Source organism: Panonychus citri, unplaced genomic scaffold, assembly GCF_014898815.1.
Source record: "Panonychus citri isolate SS breed McGregor unplaced genomic scaffold, ASM1489881v1 Contig00014, whole genome shotgun sequence".
NCBI lineage: Eukaryota > Metazoa > Arthropoda > Arachnida > Trombidiformes > Tetranychidae > Panonychus > Panonychus citri.
The window spans coordinates 49578-67628 of NW_026515419.1; the positions used below are offsets into that span (position 1 = coordinate 49578).

The following is an 18051-nucleotide window of genomic DNA, read 5'->3' on the forward strand; positions in this document are numbered from 1 at the left end:
AATTATTTTCGAAACAATTAGTTTCCTAATTGTAATTAGAGTTTACGAGTTTCAACAATTCGATGAGGAGAGAGATAATTGTTTCGTTTAACTGGTCACCTTGATCTAATGGTCGTTTTCTATGACCTCAGAAGAGAGAAAGTGTTTTGTTTAAACCGATCACTTGAGTGGAGATTAAGTTAAGTGTTTGAAATTAGAATTAATTGTGATTAGAGTTTTTTTCTAATTTTTACAATTAATATTTGGGCCATTCTCTTAACAGCTACATGTATAGGTAATAAAGAAAGAAAAGGTTTAGTTAAATATTTTAATTTATTCTTAAGCAATTAACATTTGGTGTCATTTCTTGTTTCGTTTTCTCATCTATTAGTTTTGTTGTTGTTGTTTTGATTTAAATTGTGAATATTGAAACAATTTAGTGTAAAGTGCATTAGGGAAGAGGAATTTGTATCATTATTATTGATAGAAGACAGAAAGAGTAATTCAATTAAATTTGATCCTTAATTGTCGATATAATGAATTTGTAGATGGTTCCAATTAAGTTGTCAAATGAAATTTGTCATTGTAATATAATCATCCCCAGGATCACAAAATGTTTCATCATTATCATCACCAAAATTGTTGTTCAATTAATTTACAGTTTGATATTGGATTGGAAACAATTAATTTGAATGATGATATAATAGACAAAGATTTCAACCCAATTAGTTTTAGAAGATGATTAATTATCTCCGGTTTTACATTGTATATATGTATGAAGAGGATGAGAGAGGAGAGAGGAGAGAGAGATCAATAATGTAATATAATTATTGTTGTAATAATTATAATAAATTATACATATCTGGTTAATCAGATTTGTTTTCGATTCATCAGATAACAATTGTTGGGTTGGCAAATTATTAGTAATTTCTGATGGTTTTGATTGGGACAATGAAGATGGTAGCGAAGTTGTAGATGTTGATGATAATGATGATGAAGATGAAGATGAAATCGACGATCGGCTTGATGAACGGCGTTCAGGAAGAACCATTTTATGGACCCAGGGTGAAATAAGTATCCATGATATGTAAAATAAGTGACCTGAAAAATAGACGTGCTTCAGAACGGGAACCCATCGCTTGTATGTTAACAGAGTAAATGAAGCGAGACAATATCCGAACATGTAAACGGTGTAAATATGAAGAAAGATTAATATTGGTAAACGAATGTAACTTTGATTTAGCAAATTGTCCAGAGACTTATTTGATTGTCGTAAATTCTTAATTATTGCCATCACCTAAAAGATAGAGAAACAAAAAAAAGGTTAATACATAGAAACAGGGAGAAATTGATTAAGACGCTAATCATTTTATAGAATTGGATTACATGAGAAGCCATTGTTTGGTTGATTTCTGATCAATCTTATTGAAAATATGTAATATTAACACGATAGTTTGCATGATAAATGAATTAATGTGAGTGAAATTGTTTGGAACAGTCACAATAAAAAGGCTATTAAGTTAAATAGAATCAACAATAAACGGATTATTGATGAATCTAACCAATCATTATACAACGACAAAGAAAATTTTATTGATGAACAATCAAAATTAATTGTAAATCAAAAGTAGAGAAAAATAATAGCTTTAGAAAGCAATGTCACCGATCAATTGTTAATGGTTGAAACTTTTTCACGGTTAATTAAACTACCAATGATTATTGATCAATGTCTATTTGGTAAAATTGATTGGCTAATTGTAATCATCCGATTAGTTCATTTTCTTGTTTAATCATCTTACCTCCCACTCCATTTTCATGATCAGAAACTCCATTCCAAAGGTAACATAATAACCAGATTTCCATCCATGCCAAACAGCCAAGAACATGAGAGTTGCAGCATGACTGATAATCCGATTCCCTAAGAATTTCAATCTCTTGAAAACATATTTTCCTGACCATTGGTTAGTAGTTATATTAAAGGCTTTGATTAGTCCAGTAAAATTTGGAGAGGTTTCAAAAAGATACGGATCTGCATTACAATAGCTTCTGAATGTTGAATTTGACTTGACGAAAGTGAATCCAGACATTATTAGACTTCCCTCCTAAAAGACAAATGAAAAAAAATGATTAATGTTTGATTATCAGGGAAAATCAATAGTAATCATGATTGACTTACAGCGAGAAGCCAAATTCCAATATATTTGCATGTTTGTATCTTCGTAGTTAAAGTAATTAAAGTGAAGCTCATGAAAAATCCTGAGGTCTGAATGAAAAAAGAAAAAAGAAAAGTATTAATATAAATTATCATTGAGTTGATAAAATGAATTTCTTTTCATGAACTATCCATGATTCCAGGAGTTTGTATAGGAATTAAGAAGCAAGAAAACTCCATCAAGATAAAAAAGGAACCAAAGTTAGAATTTAGAATAAAAAAACAATCTATTCTTCTTTCTCTCTCACTTGATTTAGGTGTGGTCACAACAATAATAATAGTTCAACAGTTTAGATTGGAGGTTAATAATAATTTCATATCAACGATGAGTGATTGAAGACAAGGGTGTAAACCTTAAAGGCCTTTGAATAATAGAGAAGATGGAAAAGGTCAAATTGTTTGTTGATTATTAAGTTTCCCTCTTTAAAATCTGATTAAATGATCACAATTAACACAATTGAGCAGAACCAGTTATAATGATGATTTACTTACTTTATAATAATCTGATAGCAAAAGTGATGGAGGGAAATATTTCTCTCCAGCAAGAAAGCAAATTAAATATAAAAGTCCAAGTCCAAGTTTAATACTCGCTTGTGATGCACTGGGAAGGAAAAGAATTAGAATAATTTTGGAATAACAATTAACAGATTAACTGATCATCGTTATTAAACAATTACCATGCAGGTAGAACATTATCTTTCTCTTTGAGAAATTGCTGGAATTTTTTATACTCAAATTGTGGTCCAACCATAAACGAAAAGGGAAGATAACAACATGCGAAAAGTTCAAGAATTTCAGGAGCCTCAGTTATCGGTGTTTCATTTTTAATTGGTTCGCCATCGACTATAACTTTAGCCGCGATTCGTTTACCATCGTAAAGGTCAAAAGCGATCGCAATTAGCCGGAGGGTTAAAACACACTGTGGAATAGTCCATTCGAAACTATATTCATTTGATTTGATTTGTGTAATAAAATAACCAGCTAATAAATAACCCTAGAGAAAAGGAAACAAGAATAAGATAAATTGAAATTAGTTAATCAAAAATTAGTCAATTAATTGTAACAAAAAAAAATGTTCATGTAAATAACAAGGGAGATGAAAAATCAATGAGTCGTAATCATGAATAGTTATCATTACATATTAGTAATTAACAAGGTTAACCTTAGATAGATTTGATTAGTTGAAGTACAGAAAATGATCGATAATTGGTTTTTGTTAATTGCTGATCTAAACCAGAATTTAACCTGCGTGAGCATAACTTCAACAATTAACTCTTGACAATGTTTACATGTAAGTTGTTCCCTGATTGGTAACTAACAATTTATAAATTCTATTCTTAGTTACCTGTTCTTTTTTCTGTCAGAAAAAAAAGGTAACACAATGAAATTAGTCTATTGTTAAGAGAGTCTTGATTGTGATTAACAAGAAATGATCTGTAAGAAATGGGAAAACAAAAGGGAGAAGACAAAATGTATTGAATGCTAATCATTTGCTTTTACAATTTAAAAGTTGCCAGATATTAATGATCGTCTTGTTCAGTCAATATTAACAACTAATCAATAATAGAAATTGTTACATTCTGTTTTAACAGGAAATAGTAGGACAATTAACCATCAGGGGGAATCAATAATCAAGGTGAAAATATAAAAGTATCAAATTGCAATAAGTGTGAGCTTTGCTTTCGGGTATCATATGGAATAGGTAACATACCAAATTAAAAAGAAACGCAAATGTTACAGAAAATTTAGTCCCACCAAACCATTTAAGAACAAAATACATGGTGAAGATTGTGATAGTTGTATGGAAAAAATCATAGCCTACAAAGGAAGAGAGAGAGAGAGAGAGAGAGATGATGATGAGGAGAAAATCAAAAGAGAAAAAGAAGAAAAATAAATGATAAAATAGAGAAAAGAAAATATTTGCAGTGTTAGGTGAATCGATTTAACATTTGGGATAATTTTCTCAAATGGTGTAAGGTTATTATCAATATTGATCAAGGTTAATAATCAAATGGATCCATCTTTTTTTAGATTAATGTTTGTTGTGTTTACTGAGAAAAATGTTATGATTTTCTCTCTATCATCCCATTTGAAAAGAAGTGATGTTGATGACAGAGGATGAAAGATGATGATGATGATGGTCTAAGAAAAAAAGATGGATGTATTTCCAGTTTTCTTTCTCTCTATCAAAAAGAAACCAGAAAATCTGAATCTCTGGTGGAATATAAAAGCTTTGATAGCTAGTGGATAGTAAACTGACCATAATTGAAAAGTCCCAAGGCCAGACCAGTTCCTGAGAAGAACAATTTTTTTATCACTTCACTTCGATTGACGATTAAACAATTATAAATAATGGCCAGTGGATAACCTAAAGATGGCGAGTATTCAAGAGAGAAGAAGAGGAGAAAGATTAGTTTATTATATTTGGTAGAAAAAGCAAATCTTGGTAAATGGATTACCAGTCTGTTTTTTTTGTTCTATTCTATTAATATAAATTGTTGTTCTGGTGATAAGATTATCGGGAGATAGAAACCCAAAAAGATGTCTGATTTTGTGCATGTGTTGCGAGAATGATGATGATGTTTATACATATGAAAATGAGAAACATCATCAGAAAAGGATAAACAAGAGATTAGATATTGAAGAGGATTAGAGGTTTTTTCGATTACGTCTGACTAACATTGAAAATCAATAAATTGACAAAAGGAAGGTAACAAATTAGATGTTTAAATGAGAAAGAAAACTTACCAGATAAAAGTGAAAAGAGGATCTTAACAGCAACTACATTGGCACCAAAAGTTGCAATATATACAATGGGCGAGAAAGATGAAGATTGTTGATGATGATCAATATCCATTGTGAGAGAATTAATTGTTGACTCTAATTGTGATGTATATTTTGTGTTTTAAATGGAAGCAAAGGTGAGATAAGATAAAATCACCGTAGAAGCACAAAATAAGTGAGAGAGAGAGAAAAAAAAGAATAGAATAGAATAGAAAATAAAGAAACAAAATCACAGAAAAAAAAGAAAAGATTTTTTTCTCTATTAAATGTGTCTTTTAATTAGAGAAGAAAAAAAATAAATATTTGTATATATTTATAACCCTTTTAAGTAAATTACATGATTCTCACTGGGAACAAGTGGAACATTAAATTAAATTGATTAGATTAATTGTTAACAAAAATTAGAATTCATGTTTAACTAATCGGTTGAAGATCTCAAGTGAAAATGAAAATGAAAACATCGGTTGAGAGTAACTCATTTATCGGATACTTTGTACTTAGAATCTAAACTTTGGATAAAAGAAAGAGAAAAGAAAGAGAAAAATTGAAAGAATATCTTTTCTTTCCGATCCACTCCGATCGATATTCACTTTTCCGCAAACCGGATCCAAATTGTTGGATTAATAATTAATCATTAATTTAATTCTCACTTTTTCAAAAGGCAATTTACTTTGTTTCAATTGAATTGTCGAGATTAGATTATTTGAAAAGTAAATTTCAATTTATAAAGATTCGGATCCAATTTGTTCATCTCTCTTTTTCTAATGTCAAAAAAAGATGAGGATGATGAAAGGAAGATGATGAAGATGATACTCCATAGAGAGCCATCTATTACTATTGATGGAAAAGATGAAAATGTCTACGAATTGGACTTACAATTAGTTAATCAATAAATCAGGGAGATTGGATTGGTTGCCAATTAGTAAAGTCTATTATTATTGATCAGATTTTCACTTTCAATTGTTATCCTGTTTTTATTGATTCTCATCTTGTCTGTTTCTTGAATGAAATATCGTAGTTGCAGTTGAAAGAGTAACAACTTGTAATTAGTTTGATTTTTGGGGATATTCCACAATCACCAGTAATTAGACCAAATTAGTTTCGTATTTGTGGCTGAAAAGTTAACCTTATCCATCAGGTTATAGTAATTAGAAGTTTTCATCGAATCTGCTTATTGTCATCGATTAATGAATATCAATAAGATCAATCGAAGATCTTTTTATTTACAAAGTGAACAAAAAATTAATTGACATGAGTCAGATTGTTCGGTATTATGTCTTCAGGGCATTTTCACCACAGTCTAATGATCCTCATCACTTTCATATTGATTATCTCATGAGACATTAGGAGGGAAAAAAGTTCTAATAATTTCCAAGTGAGGATCAAAATGGAATTAAGAAAAAGTTACAATTTTCATAACTTCAACTTCACAAAACAGTACAAAAACCAATAGATTATTAAATCAACTTTGATAATATTTAACTTTTTTTTCCTGATATTAATTCACATAGAATTGAAACAATTTAAAAACCAATAATTCACCACCAAAGTAACAACCATACATCCAACTAATTGGATCTAATTAATACAAAAGAACAATTAAATTGCCATTTCATAAACAGTCTAATTTGTTATCGATTTAAGCATTATTTATTTCAACGTAATTATATAAAATATTGAATAGATTATTTGGAATGAAACAAATGATCTATCTATAATTTATCCGATTAACAATTAAATCAATAGAAAATGGCGCTAATCTGATCTGATCAGCATTTTAATTTTTCAATCTGGAGTAAGAAGTGAAGATGAACTGACAATTTTAATATCAGCTAGAGGTTGATCCTTGATTGATAGTCGAACTAAATTGCCATTGATTGACTGCATTCGGTTAATTTTACCAAGAATATGGCAAAGAGTTTCCTTTGGTTGATCACTAAAATTAAGACTTGATTCCAAATAACGTTGAAGTAAATATATGTAAGCACAGTACTCCAATCTATTGAAAATAATGAGCGAAAAAATTAAAGGCTTTTTCTATAAAATAGACTATCATTACCTTATTGCCTCCGGTGACTTGAGATTTGGTAGGTTACTATTGAACAGCATTATAACAATAATGAGTTGGTTGATGATTAAATTGTTTCTCCAAATTGGATCAAGAGTTGTCGCAAACTCAAGATAATCCTCGTAAAACGATTTGTCAAATCGCTCTATGTCTTCGTATTTAATTGTCATTTTGGTTCCTTTTATCTATAATTTTCAATAAATTATTATTATAATGATGAATTTTCTCACAAGTTCTCTCTAAGTTTGATCGAAGTTTGAACTTTCGCAGTCGAATACAAAGATTTGATGACCTTAATTTTTAATATTAGCTATTCAATTATCAAAATCTGCTGTTAATATAAGATATAACTCAATTGTTCATGTTTTTCATGTTCATTACATAATTTAATGAGAGATAATTTGCCATTGTAAAATTGTCTCACCACAAAGATTAATGAGCTCCTTCACTCTTTGAATAATCTCTAACAGGTAATAGACGGCGTTCATAATTGCACTAGTTTCTATGGTTAAGTATTAATAATTGCAGTCGAAAGATGTAGAAAGAGCAAAAAGGTAAAAAGGTCAAATGATTTCGATAAAGCTTATCAGTGATTTGTTATCATGGGATTTCTGGTTGAGGATTTTAATCACTTTTGTTTCTTTGTTATCCCGTAATCAAGATAATCAATTGAACTTCACTAGTTTACTTACCGGCCAAAGTAAATTTTCTACATCAAATAAGAAGATGCCTCTCATCGCCACTATATCGGCATAAGTACCTCGAATTAATTTCATTTGATCTTCGACGGGAAGCTCAGCGTATGCGGTTAACTTCTTGGTCATGGAGAGTAAATAACCGACCGAAACATTGTAACAATCATCAATCAAACTTTCTGCAGTAGTAATTGGGCAAGCCAAAGGTTCGTTAAAAACTCCATAGGCCAAGGTAAGTTCTATTAGTCGAGTCTCTTCCATTGAGTTCAGCGCTAATGTTGCCATGTGCTTTTCGTTTCTCATGTTGATTCGAGTGAAATAAGAGTCAATTATATGATGGAAAACATTCAAACTAACTGCTTTAGATGATTCCGATTGTGAAGATGATAATGATGATGAGGTGGATGTAGATGGTAAGGTTAGTCTAGTTGGTTTTACAAAGTTATCAATTTTTTTATCAATCTCTTCAGTTACCCAGTATTTCATTTGTTTACATAGACTTGGTTCAGGTGTTTTCATTTGATTTTGAATTGACGACGATGATGATGATAAAAGTGGTGATTCTGTTGATTTTTTAATTGGTTCTATTTCTGGTGTGTTGACTGAGAATGGTGATATTGGTTTGGTAGTTGTTGATGATGAGGCTGATGAAGATGAAGATAATGTTACATGTGAACACAATGGTTTTGGTTGTTGCTTCTTGACTAAATTCTGGTAAACTGGCAAACAATCTGGATCATAACTGTTGATAGTCAACGAATTTACTTTCATTGATACATCATTAGCACCTTTGCTGTCTAAAGCACAAACATCTTGACTTGATCGCTCTGGAGATGAAGTAATTGAGAGAGAAGGAGATGAAGAAGCTGATGATTTACCTGTAAAAGTGATAACAGATGATCTTTGTAATGGACTTGATTGAGCTGAATTACGTGAGATCGAACTTCTTGTAGGAGTTTCATTTGCCTTCACAAGATGAGCAAAAAAGTTCTGATCAGAAATCTTGTGAAAAAATTGAGCTACTGATTGCCTATTATTATTATCAATCGGTTTATCATTTGTATTTATGTTTATTGGAGTTGAAGTAGTTGATTGCCATTGCCTATTGACCCTTGATCCATCTAAACTCTGTCCATTAACATTAGTGCTTGGCCAATTTGAGCTTCGCCTTTCATGATTAGTTCCAGCGTTGGAACTACTATTACTATTTCCACTAATTGAACTTCCTCCGACACTGTTTATAGCACCACTTCCACCTCCTGTTCCAATCGGTGGGTTTGTTTTGAACCTTTTAGTCGATTGTCCACTTGTACCCATTTCTCGCCGAAGTTTACGTTCTTTTAAAATCGCTCGTCGAATTTTCAACTGCTCTTCAGATTGAATCCATTCTTTTATCATTCCAACAGCAAAACATTTCTCTAGTCTACATTTGCGACAATGTTTGCGAGTTGCGATTGTAATTTCACAGTTATCGTTGAATGGACAAGCCAGCTTCTAGTAGGGAAACAGTTAAAGGATTAAAAGAGTACCGAAGACTAAAAGTGCATTACAAAGGTACTTACATCACGTTCATTTGCCGTTCTCCTGAAAAAGGCCTTACAAGATTCACAGGTTATGGCACCAAAATTATTTCCAAAAGATTTGTCTGAACATACAAGGCACGAAATTGGTTTGTCGGGTCTAGAAGAGGGCACGTACGAACGCAATGAGGCTGTGTCAGGAACCATCATGAAAATGGTTGATTCCAAATGAAAAGATCCAAAGAAGAAAAGTTCAACAAAGAACGAACTTAATCAAAATGATTAAAGTAACCTTGATGAACCCAAGACTGTCAATGGAACAGTTTGACTTTCCGCAGTTTCTGTTGCTGTGTAACAATTAGAAATTAAAAAGTCAATTGATATAATAAATGGATGAAGCTATAAAATATTTCTTGTAAAATCCGCGATCAAACTAAACTGATCTAGTGATCTAGTTGAATGTTCAACGATTGAATATAAACACTGATACCATGGATTAAGGTGAGTTCACTAATTACGAGCAATAGCAATAAGTTTAAGTAAATAACTATCACTATAAATATAAAAAGGACACTAATTAGTTGAGTGCTCAGTGTATTAAGGACAAAAAAAGTTTATCATCATTGGTTAATTATCTTGGTGAGATAATAATTAATATGGTGAGAATATCAAATGGTACGCAAGTTTCGTTTGTGTAATTAAAACGTATATAATTGTTACTTAACGATACAGGGAGTTCCAATTTCACTATTTTGTTATTAATCATCATCTAATTAATATGATTAACTTTGTTTCCTTTGTCTTACCTAATCAATTAATTCATTAATCTTCAGCACCTTTGAAACTTTGTATCCTTTTTCCAGATTAATTTGTCCTTTACAATTAATACTAATTGAATTCATTTCGTATTCAAACAAATGATAAAGTTGCATAAAACTTACATAAACTTTAACCATATGAAACAGTGGATCTCTTTACCAAGATGTTTAATATTACTTATTAATCATTTTCAATTCTAATCAAAGAATCATATTGAATTGCAGGAGGGTTAAAACACACTGTGGAATAGTCCATTCGAAGCTATATTCATTTGATTTGATTTGTGTAATAAAATAACCAGCTAATAAATAACCCTAGAGAAAAGGAAACAAGAATAAGATAAATTGAAATTAGTTAATCAAAAATTAGTCAATTAATTGTAACAAAAAAAAAATGTTCATGTAAATAACAAGGGAGATGAAAAATCAATGAGTCGTAATCATGAATAGTTATCATTACATATTAGTAATTAACAAGGTTAACCTTAGATAGATTTGATTAGTTGAAGTACAGAAAATGATCGATAATTGGTTTTTGTTAATTGCTGATCTAAACCAGAATTTAACCTGCGTGAGCATAATTTCAACAATTAACTCTTGATAATGTTTACATGTAAGTTGTTCCCTGATTGGTAACTAACAATTTATAAATTCTATTCTTAGTTACCTGTTCTTTTTTCTGTCAGAAAAAAAGGTAACACAATGAAATTAGTCTATTGTTAAGAGAGTCTTGATTGTGATTAACAAGAGATGATCTGTAAGAAATGGGAAAACAAAAGGGAGAAGACAAAATGTATTGAATACTAATCATTTGCTACAATTTAAAAGTTGCCAGATATTAATGATCGTCTTGTTCAGTCAATATTAACAACTAAGTGGATAGTAAACTGACCATAATTGAAAAGTCCCAAGGCCAGACCAGTTCCTGAGAAGAACAATTTTTTTATCACTTCACTTCGATTGACGATTAAACAATTATAAATAATGGCCAGTGGATAACCTAAAGATGGCGAGTATTCAAGAGAGAAGAAGAGGAGAAAGATTAGTTTATTATATTTGGTAGAAAAAGCAAATCTTGGTAAATGGATTACCAGTCTGTTTTTTTTGTTCTATTCTATTAATATAAATTGTTGTTCTGGTGATAAGATTATCGGGAGAGATAGAAAACCCAAAAAAAGATGTCTGATTTTGTGCATGTGTTGCGAGAATGATGATGATGTTTATACATATGAAAATGAGAAACATCATCAGAAAAGGATAAACAAGAGATTAGATATTGAAGAGGATTAGAGGTTTTTTCGATTACGTCTGACTAACATTGAAAATCAATAAATTGACAAAAGGAAGGTAACAAATTAGATGTTTAAATGAGAAAAGAAAAACTTACCAGATAAAAGTGAAAAGAGGATCTTAACAGCAACTACATTGGCACCAAAAGAAGTTGCAATATATACAATGGGCGAGAAAGATGAAGATTGTTGATGATGATCAATATCCATTGTGAGAGAATTAATTGTTGACTCTAATTGTGATGTATATTTTGTGTTTTAAATGGAAGCAAAGGTGAGATAAGATAAAATCACCGTAGAAGCACAAAATAAGTGAGAGAGAGAGAAAAAAAAGAATAGAATAGAATAGAAAATAAAGAAACAAAATCACAGAAAAAAAAGAAAAGATTTTTTTCTCTATTAAATGTGTCCTTTAATTAGAGAAGAAAAAAAATAAATATTTGTATATATTTATAACCCTTTTAAGTAAATTACATGATTCTCACTGGGAACAAGTGGAACATTAAATTAAATTGATTAGATTAATTGTTAACAAAAATTAGAATTCATGTTTAACTAATCGGTTGAAGATCTCAAGTGAAAATGAAAATGAAAACATCGGTTGAGAGTAACTCATTTATCGGATACTTTGTACTTAGAATCTAAACTTTGGATAAAAGAAAGAGAAAAGAAAGAGAAAAATTGAAAGAATATCTTTTCTTTCCGATCCACTCCGATCGATATTCACTTTTCCGCAAACCGGATCCAAATTGTTGGACTAATTTAATTCTTACTTTTTCAAAGGGCAATTTACTTTGTTTCAATTGAATTGTCGAGATTAGATTATTTGAAAAGTAAATTTCGATTTATAAAGATTCGGATCCAATTTGTTCATCTCTCTTTTTATAATTCAAAAAAGATGAGGATGATGAAAGGAAGATGATGAAGATGATACTCCATAGAGAGCCATCTATTACTATTGATGGAAAAGATGAAAATGTCTACGAATTGGACTTACAATTAGTTAATCAATAAATCAGGGAGATTGGATTGGTTGCCAATTAGTAAAGTCTATTATTATTGATCAGATTTTCACTTTCAATTGTTATCCTGTTTTTATTGATTCTCATCTTGTCTGTTTCTTGAATGAAAATATTGAAGTTACAGTTGAAAGAGTAACAACTTGTAATTAGTTTGATTTTTGGGGATATTCCACAATCACCAGTAATTAGACCAAATTAGTTTCGTATTTGTGGCTGAAAAGTTAACCTTATCCATCAGGTTATAGTAATTAGAAGTTTTCATCGAATCTGCTTATTGTCATCGATTAATGAATATGAATGTCAATAAGATCAATCGAAGATCTTTTTATTTACAAAGTGAACAAAAAATTAATTGACATGAGTCAGATTGTTCGGTATTATGTCTTCAGGGCATTTTCACCACAGTCTAATGATCCTCATCACTTTCATATTGATTATCTCTCATGAGACATTAGGAGGGAAAAAAGTTCTAATAATTTCCAAGTGAGGATCAAAATGGAATTAAGAAAAAGTTACAATTTTCATAACTTCAACTTCACAAAACAATAAAAAAAATAGATTATTAAATCAACTTCGATAATATTTTTTCCTGATATTAATTCACATTGAATTGAAACAATTTAAAAACCAATAATTCACCACCAAGGTAACAACCATACATCCAACTAATTGGATCTAATTAATACAAAAGAACAATTGAAATATATGTATCGTTAAAGGCTTAGAAGTGAGAACTCAATTAAGAGACTAATTAATCTATTGGAACAAAAAAATTAATTGTTTACTTTAATTATCGCCAACCGGTCAATCTTCATACATTAAATTCAAAAGTTTAAATCTGAAAGTTTGATTACACTTTTCACATTTTGGTCAACTGATTAAGGAGATAACTAATGGTCTCGATCGCTGGATGTACGAGAAAAAGTTGCACTTAAGTCCATTGTGATAGAAAATCTTAATTAATCAAGGATAATTAATTAATCTTGAAGCTGAAAAATTAGAATTTTGTTTTTAAATAGAACCGAAAGGCGTCGCTTCGAGCGAAAAATTTCCATGTTAATTTGATGTTGAGTTGAAAAATTAATCACAATTATCTTGATTTAATTACGATTGATACATTGATTTTTTTCCCATAATTGTTTCCTTAATTGTCTACAGTGTTAACCCATTACCAAGGACATTTGTTTGATTGATTGTTTATGTAGTTCCATCAAATTTGGTCCATTTTCATGTTACCTCAAATTGCCATCTTACTTTAATCATTTCAATTGTTAACTCTTTTTATTTAAATCTAAAAAATTAACACAATTAACTGTGATTATTTGATTATTTTCTGTCACCATAACAATCTAAGTGTCTGATAGTATTCGGTGAATCTAATTGGAACAATTTAAAGACAAACGTAGTACAAATTTCTCCAGTCAAACCTTAACCGTTGAAAGCATTTTCTTTTTTTTTCTGTTTTTGTTTTTTTTCAATTCTCTTTGTTAACATAATCTAAACACACCCCGAGGTTATTTTCCCGTTGATGGATCAGTGATTATTCAGTTGATTTAATATACAGATAATTGTTCTTAATTTGGATCGTTGATTTGATGTGATAAAACTTGTTACCTGTTGGATTTTCGTCTCACCTTAAACTAGACTCTTGATACTTTTACCATTGATAATCTTGTCAAAGTTTAACCAATCATGAAGATGTCAAAGAAAACAATTAATCAAAGAAATGGTTTAATCAACGAACTCATGGAAAAATGTCTCCTATTCTCGACAAGGAATGAAACAATTCATGATGCCTTGATTACAGAATTTAACGAATTAAATTTGATTGCAACAAACATCCAACAAATTGAATCGGGTTTGTAATCGTAATTTAACAAAAGTCATAACATCAATTGATCGTGATAATAATTTTGATTTCCTTTTCCTCTTTAACGGTTAACCTAAACGGTTACCTTATTAGGTTTATTTGTGCCCCACCGGAGAGATGATCATTTAAAAGACTTCATCTCTTGGCTCTCATCCAATGACTGTTCTCATGAAGATATTGACATAACTTGTGTGGATAAAACAACAAACGAATATGGATTAATTGCTAAAAAGCCAATTCCTGAAGATGAATTGACTCTTTCAATTCCCAAGAAAATCATGATGACCACTGAAAGCGCTTTAATTGACCCTTGTCTTGCAACTGTGGCCTCAGAAGATTCTCTACTCAAATCGATGCCAAATGTATTGTTATCTTTTCACCTGATGGTTGAATATTGTCGCAAAGACTCATTCTGGAAACCTTATATCTTATTCTGTCCATCGATATACTTGACCCCACTTTATTATACCAAAGACGATATAATTTTATTGAAAGGTTCACCCGCTTTGGTTGATGCCGTTAAACTTATTCGCAATATATATCGACAGTATGCCTATTTTTGGAAAAAAATTACCACCAAGAATTCAGCTTTCAGTAAAATTGATTCACTACGAGGACTTTTCTGTCTTGACCTTTACCGTTGGGCAACGGCCACTGTGATGACCCGTCAAAATCAGATTCCAGTGTTACCTCCGTCAGTTACCGCACCCGATTCCCGATTTAATCCTTCAAATTTAACAGCACTCATCCCAATGTGGGATTTATGTAATCATAGTGATGGAAAATTTTCAACTGATTATGATCCAAGCGAATCTAAATTACTTTGTTATTCAATGAAAAGCTTTGCCGTTAACGAAGAGATTAACATTTTCTATGGTAAACGGACGAATGCTGAATTTCTCATCAACAATGGTTTTATTCCAGTTGACAATCGATACGATTTTCTGTCCATTCGATTAGGATTAAGTCAAGTTGACCCTCTGTACGAGCTTCGCTCGAGACTTTGCTCTAAAATGGGCCTACAAACCTCAGGCTATTTCGCTTTGCACCATAAATCCGTTGGATTGGATGAAGATCTACTTAATTACGTAAAAATTTTTCTCATGGACAAAACAGTTCTGGATAAAAAGCTCCTCGAAAGTGACACTTGTCCAACCAAATCTTTTAACGATCTACCTGAAGATCTGACCACTAAAGCCATTAATTTTATCGCAATCAGATGCCAATTACTACTTAAAAGTTATCCAACTCTGGACAAAGAAAAAACTTATCTCTTTGTGGTCAACAAATTACCAAATTAATTGAATGTGAAAAAAATATTCTGTCATCACATGTAATCGTGAAATCGACAACTGAAAAATCAGAATAATTTGTTTTTATAATTAATACACTTAATTGTCATGAGAACCATGTTGTTGGTGGTAATCTACAGATTTAACCTTATCCTTTGAATTTCTAGGACAATCAAAACCAATGTCATCAATCAACAAGCCAGATTTCAGGCTAACCTTGATAATCATGATAATTTAATCAAATTCATTGATCTGAAATGATTATAACTCATTAAAAATCAACACAATAGTAAACAAATCACAACCTTGTCCTCAACATTAATCAGATGAAAAACAATTTAACCTTTAATCTTGTTTTGATTTATTAAAAGACTTGATTTCAATAAAATTCTGATTGGAAATTAAAGTAACTTTTATGGTTAACAATTAAGATCTAAATCAAATCAATGATCTAAAATCCTTAAATTGCCAGAGATAATTTTATTTTCCAGAACAGAGCCTGAGGGAATGTCGATTCTATCCCCATGATTGGCAATTATAATAACGGTTCCTTTTAAGGTCACATTTGAGCCGAAAGTGACATCACCGGAAACAGTTAGATGATTAAGTTCAAGTATATCGGGAATTGATTTGAATCGGGTAAGAAAATCACGAACTTTAGCAAACTGATCGTCGCCCAATTTAACGAGTGGAGCCAAGGGGATGGATCGAGCGGGATTTAGTACCAATGAACCTTGTTCAAGGGAATACAAGTTGGACATGACCAAGAGCAGATCTTGTGTCTTCTTGACCGGAAGGAATCGGCTTCTTGGTACCTTAAGTCCAATAGCATTTTGAAAGTTTTTCATCGCCGCACCCGCTGCAGTTTCCAATTGAATAACATTCAGACCATTGTCCAAATGTTTCGGATTGGCAATGATCTCCATATGGATTCCGTGGGTCGTAATTAACTTATCGATTGACCTTAAACACATCCACAAATTGTTGGTGTTGAAAATTTTAAACTTTTTCACCGATTTAAACTCATCAACATGAGCTTTTGGAACCTGAGCAATTTCAAGAAGTCGTAATTTACCATCGTACTTAATTAGTGTTCCTCCTTTAACATCGGCGGCACTTTTCTCAGTCACTTCCATAACGAAACCAGGTCGATGTTCATTCGGAGTGTCCAGTAAATACTTCAATATATTAATGTCCACCGTCGCTCCAAGATTATCAATGTTTGATACGAAAACATATTCCTTACCTGTAGAAACACAAAAAGTTAACCACTGAGAGTTACAATTGATTAATTACCTTGTGAAAGAAAATTCGATAAGAGTCCAGATTTCGCGAACGATTGATAGAAATCCCCATGACCTGGTGGGTACCAGTCTTCATTGTCTCCGTCAATGGTCGTGGCCACAGGTAAAAGTGTCTCTTTGTTCAACCGAGGGAATCGACTTTGTAGAAAAGTGTAAATTCGAACCTTAAACCCTCGATATTTTCGAACTACTTTTTCTGTGTCATCATCGGTGTTGAACGAATTCATTAGTACCAATGGAACGTCAACATTATACCTTTTATTCAATCGCTCGATACTTTGAACGGTTAAATCGAGAAAGGTCAGTCCATTTCTCACGTCGATTAAACTTTTCGGACCAACACAGCCCATCGAGGTTCCCAGGCCACCGTTCAACTTGACCACTACCAATTTGGACAAATAAGACGCAATAGTATCGACTGTGGGTGAGGTCAATTCATCATAATCGACAATGGCCTCAGGAGGTGGGGACTCAATTAGATCCCAGTTAATTGATACCGACGAATGAGTCTCCTCAATGTATTGACCGAATAACAATTTAAAACTTTGCAGGTCACATTCAACTTGTCGCCGTTCCGATGGATCAACCGAACCAATTAACTTAATTAATTCAGATGATAAAACTGCTGCAGCGTCTAATTTTGTTGTCGCTTGGAACTCACTTGATCCACTGATTTTACGATTAACCATTTTGTCTCAACAATTAAGAGTAACCAATGAGTAGAAACAATTAACTAATAACTTATGGATATTTACACTGGTTAACTTAACTTATAACTAATTCTTGTTTCTTTTAATAAGTTGATTGGATTGGAATTAATTAATCTTGTTGATAATTCAGTTCATTAGAAATCGACGTAATCAGTTAATTGTAATTAGACGAAAGTTTTTCAGTGCTTTCAAGTCTTTTAGTATAATTAATATGCATTAATTGTTAGCAATTAATTTAAATGTCAAATGTGGATGAAGATAGTTAATTGTGTTATAATTACAATTTTTGATCTTCGAGAGGAATTAGTTAATCAGCAAAAGATGATTAACCATTAATCCTGATGATTAAAATTACAATTAAATTGTAATACTGCAAGTTAATGTAACTGAATAATTAACTGATTGTTTGAAGTTTCTATTCATATGACTGAGTTAAATAGAAACCATTAAGATTGTCAATAATTACCGTTTATCATCAATTGAAATAA

The 18051-nt window shown here is 31.3% G+C and overlaps 4 protein-coding genes across 8 annotated transcripts; 1 reads left to right on the forward strand and 3 right to left on the reverse strand.

Moving 5' to 3' along the window:
- Positions 1–293: 293 nt before the first annotated feature.
- On the reverse strand, positions 294–5348 carry LOC128393614 (lysophospholipid acyltransferase 5-like). The gene is made up of 8 exons (XM_053353809.1): positions 4940–5348; positions 4452–4559; positions 3903–4009; positions 2869–3185; positions 2684–2792; positions 2156–2242; positions 1779–2081; positions 294–1276 (listed from the first exon to the last, which is right to left on the reverse strand). The coding sequence occupies exons 1-8, from the start codon at positions 5046–5048 to the stop codon at positions 722–724; spliced, it is 1695 nt and encodes a 564-aa protein (XP_053209784.1). The 5' UTR covers positions 5049–5348; the 3' UTR covers positions 294–721.
- Positions 5349–6583: 1235 nt separating this feature from the next.
- On the reverse strand, positions 6584–12084 carry LOC128393580 (nuclear hormone receptor HR96-like). Of its 5 annotated transcripts, none has more exons than XM_053353800.1 (7): positions 11464–12084; positions 10969–11076; positions 10200–10391; positions 9301–9605; positions 7736–9229; positions 7035–7228; positions 6584–6974 (listed from the first exon to the last, which is right to left on the reverse strand). In XM_053353800.1, the coding sequence occupies exons 4-7, from the start codon at positions 9466–9468 to the stop codon at positions 6761–6763; spliced, it is 2070 nt and encodes a 689-aa protein (XP_053209775.1). In that variant the 5' UTR covers positions 9469–9605; positions 10200–10391; positions 10969–11076; positions 11464–12084; the 3' UTR covers positions 6584–6760. The 5 variants fall into 5 exon arrangements, with proteins under 5 accessions (XP_053209775.1, XP_053209753.1, XP_053209748.1 ...); XM_053353778.1 differs by having other exon boundaries at positions 7736–9232; positions 10200–10378; positions 11464–12083; XM_053353773.1 differs by having other exon boundaries at positions 7736–9232; positions 11464–12082.
- A 1357-nt stretch (positions 12085–13441) lies between these two features.
- Positions 13442–15975, forward strand: LOC128393643 (actin-histidine N-methyltransferase-like). Its single transcript, XM_053353842.1, has 2 exons — positions 13442–14245; positions 14351–15975. Exons 1-2 carry the CDS (start codon positions 14080–14082, stop codon positions 15556–15558), a joined length of 1374 nt encoding a protein of 457 aa, XP_053209817.1. The 5' UTR covers positions 13442–14079; the 3' UTR covers positions 15559–15975.
- LOC128393634 (UTP--glucose-1-phosphate uridylyltransferase-like) lies at positions 15872–17891 on the reverse strand. The gene is made up of 2 exons (XM_053353829.1): positions 16846–17891; positions 15872–16795 (listed from the first exon to the last, which is right to left on the reverse strand). Exons 1-2 carry the CDS (start codon positions 17540–17542, stop codon positions 15993–15995), a joined length of 1500 nt encoding a protein of 499 aa, XP_053209804.1. The 5' UTR covers positions 17543–17891; the 3' UTR covers positions 15872–15992.
- Positions 17892–18051: the final 160 nt, after the last annotated feature.

Bases quoted from the DNA above. Each gene is read 5' to 3' on its own strand.
- LOC128393614 (XM_053353809.1), bottom strand. From the start codon at position 5,048: ATGGATATTGATCATCATCAACAATCTTCATCTTTCTCGCCCATTGTA. The intron at 2,082-2,155 runs GTAAGTCAATCA...TTTGTCTTTTAG, and splicing joins TTGGAATTTGGCTTCTCGCT to GAGGGAAGTCTAATAATGTC. The intron at 1,277-1,778 runs GTAAGATGATTA...TCTATCTTTTAG, and splicing joins TCATGAAAATGGAGTGGGAG to GTGATGGCAATAATTAAGAA.
- LOC128393580 (XM_053353778.1), bottom strand. From the start codon at position 9,468: ATGATGGTTCCTGACACAGCCTCATTGCGTTCGTACGTGCCCTCTTCT. The intron at 9,233-9,300 runs GTAAGTACCTTT...TTTCCCTACTAG, and splicing joins GAACGGCAAATGAACGTGAT to AAGCTGGCTTGTCCATTCAA. The intron at 7,229-7,735 runs GTAAGTAAACTA...TGAAAATTATAG, and splicing joins TAGAAAATTTACTTTGGCCG to ATAAAAGGAACCAAAATGAC.
- LOC128393643 (XM_053353842.1), top strand. From the start codon at position 14,080: ATGAAGATGTCAAAGAAAACAATTAATCAAAGAAATGGTTTAATCAAC. The intron at 14,246-14,350 runs GTTTGTAATCGT...TTACCTTATTAG, and splicing joins CATCCAACAAATTGAATCGG to GTTTATTTGTGCCCCACCGG.
- LOC128393634 (XM_053353829.1), bottom strand. From the start codon at position 17,542: ATGGTTAATCGTAAAATCAGTGGATCAAGTGAGTTCCAAGCGACAACA. The intron at 16,796-16,845 runs GTAATTAATCAA...GTGTTTCTACAG, and splicing joins ATCGAATTTTCTTTCACAAG to GTAAGGAATATGTTTTCGTA.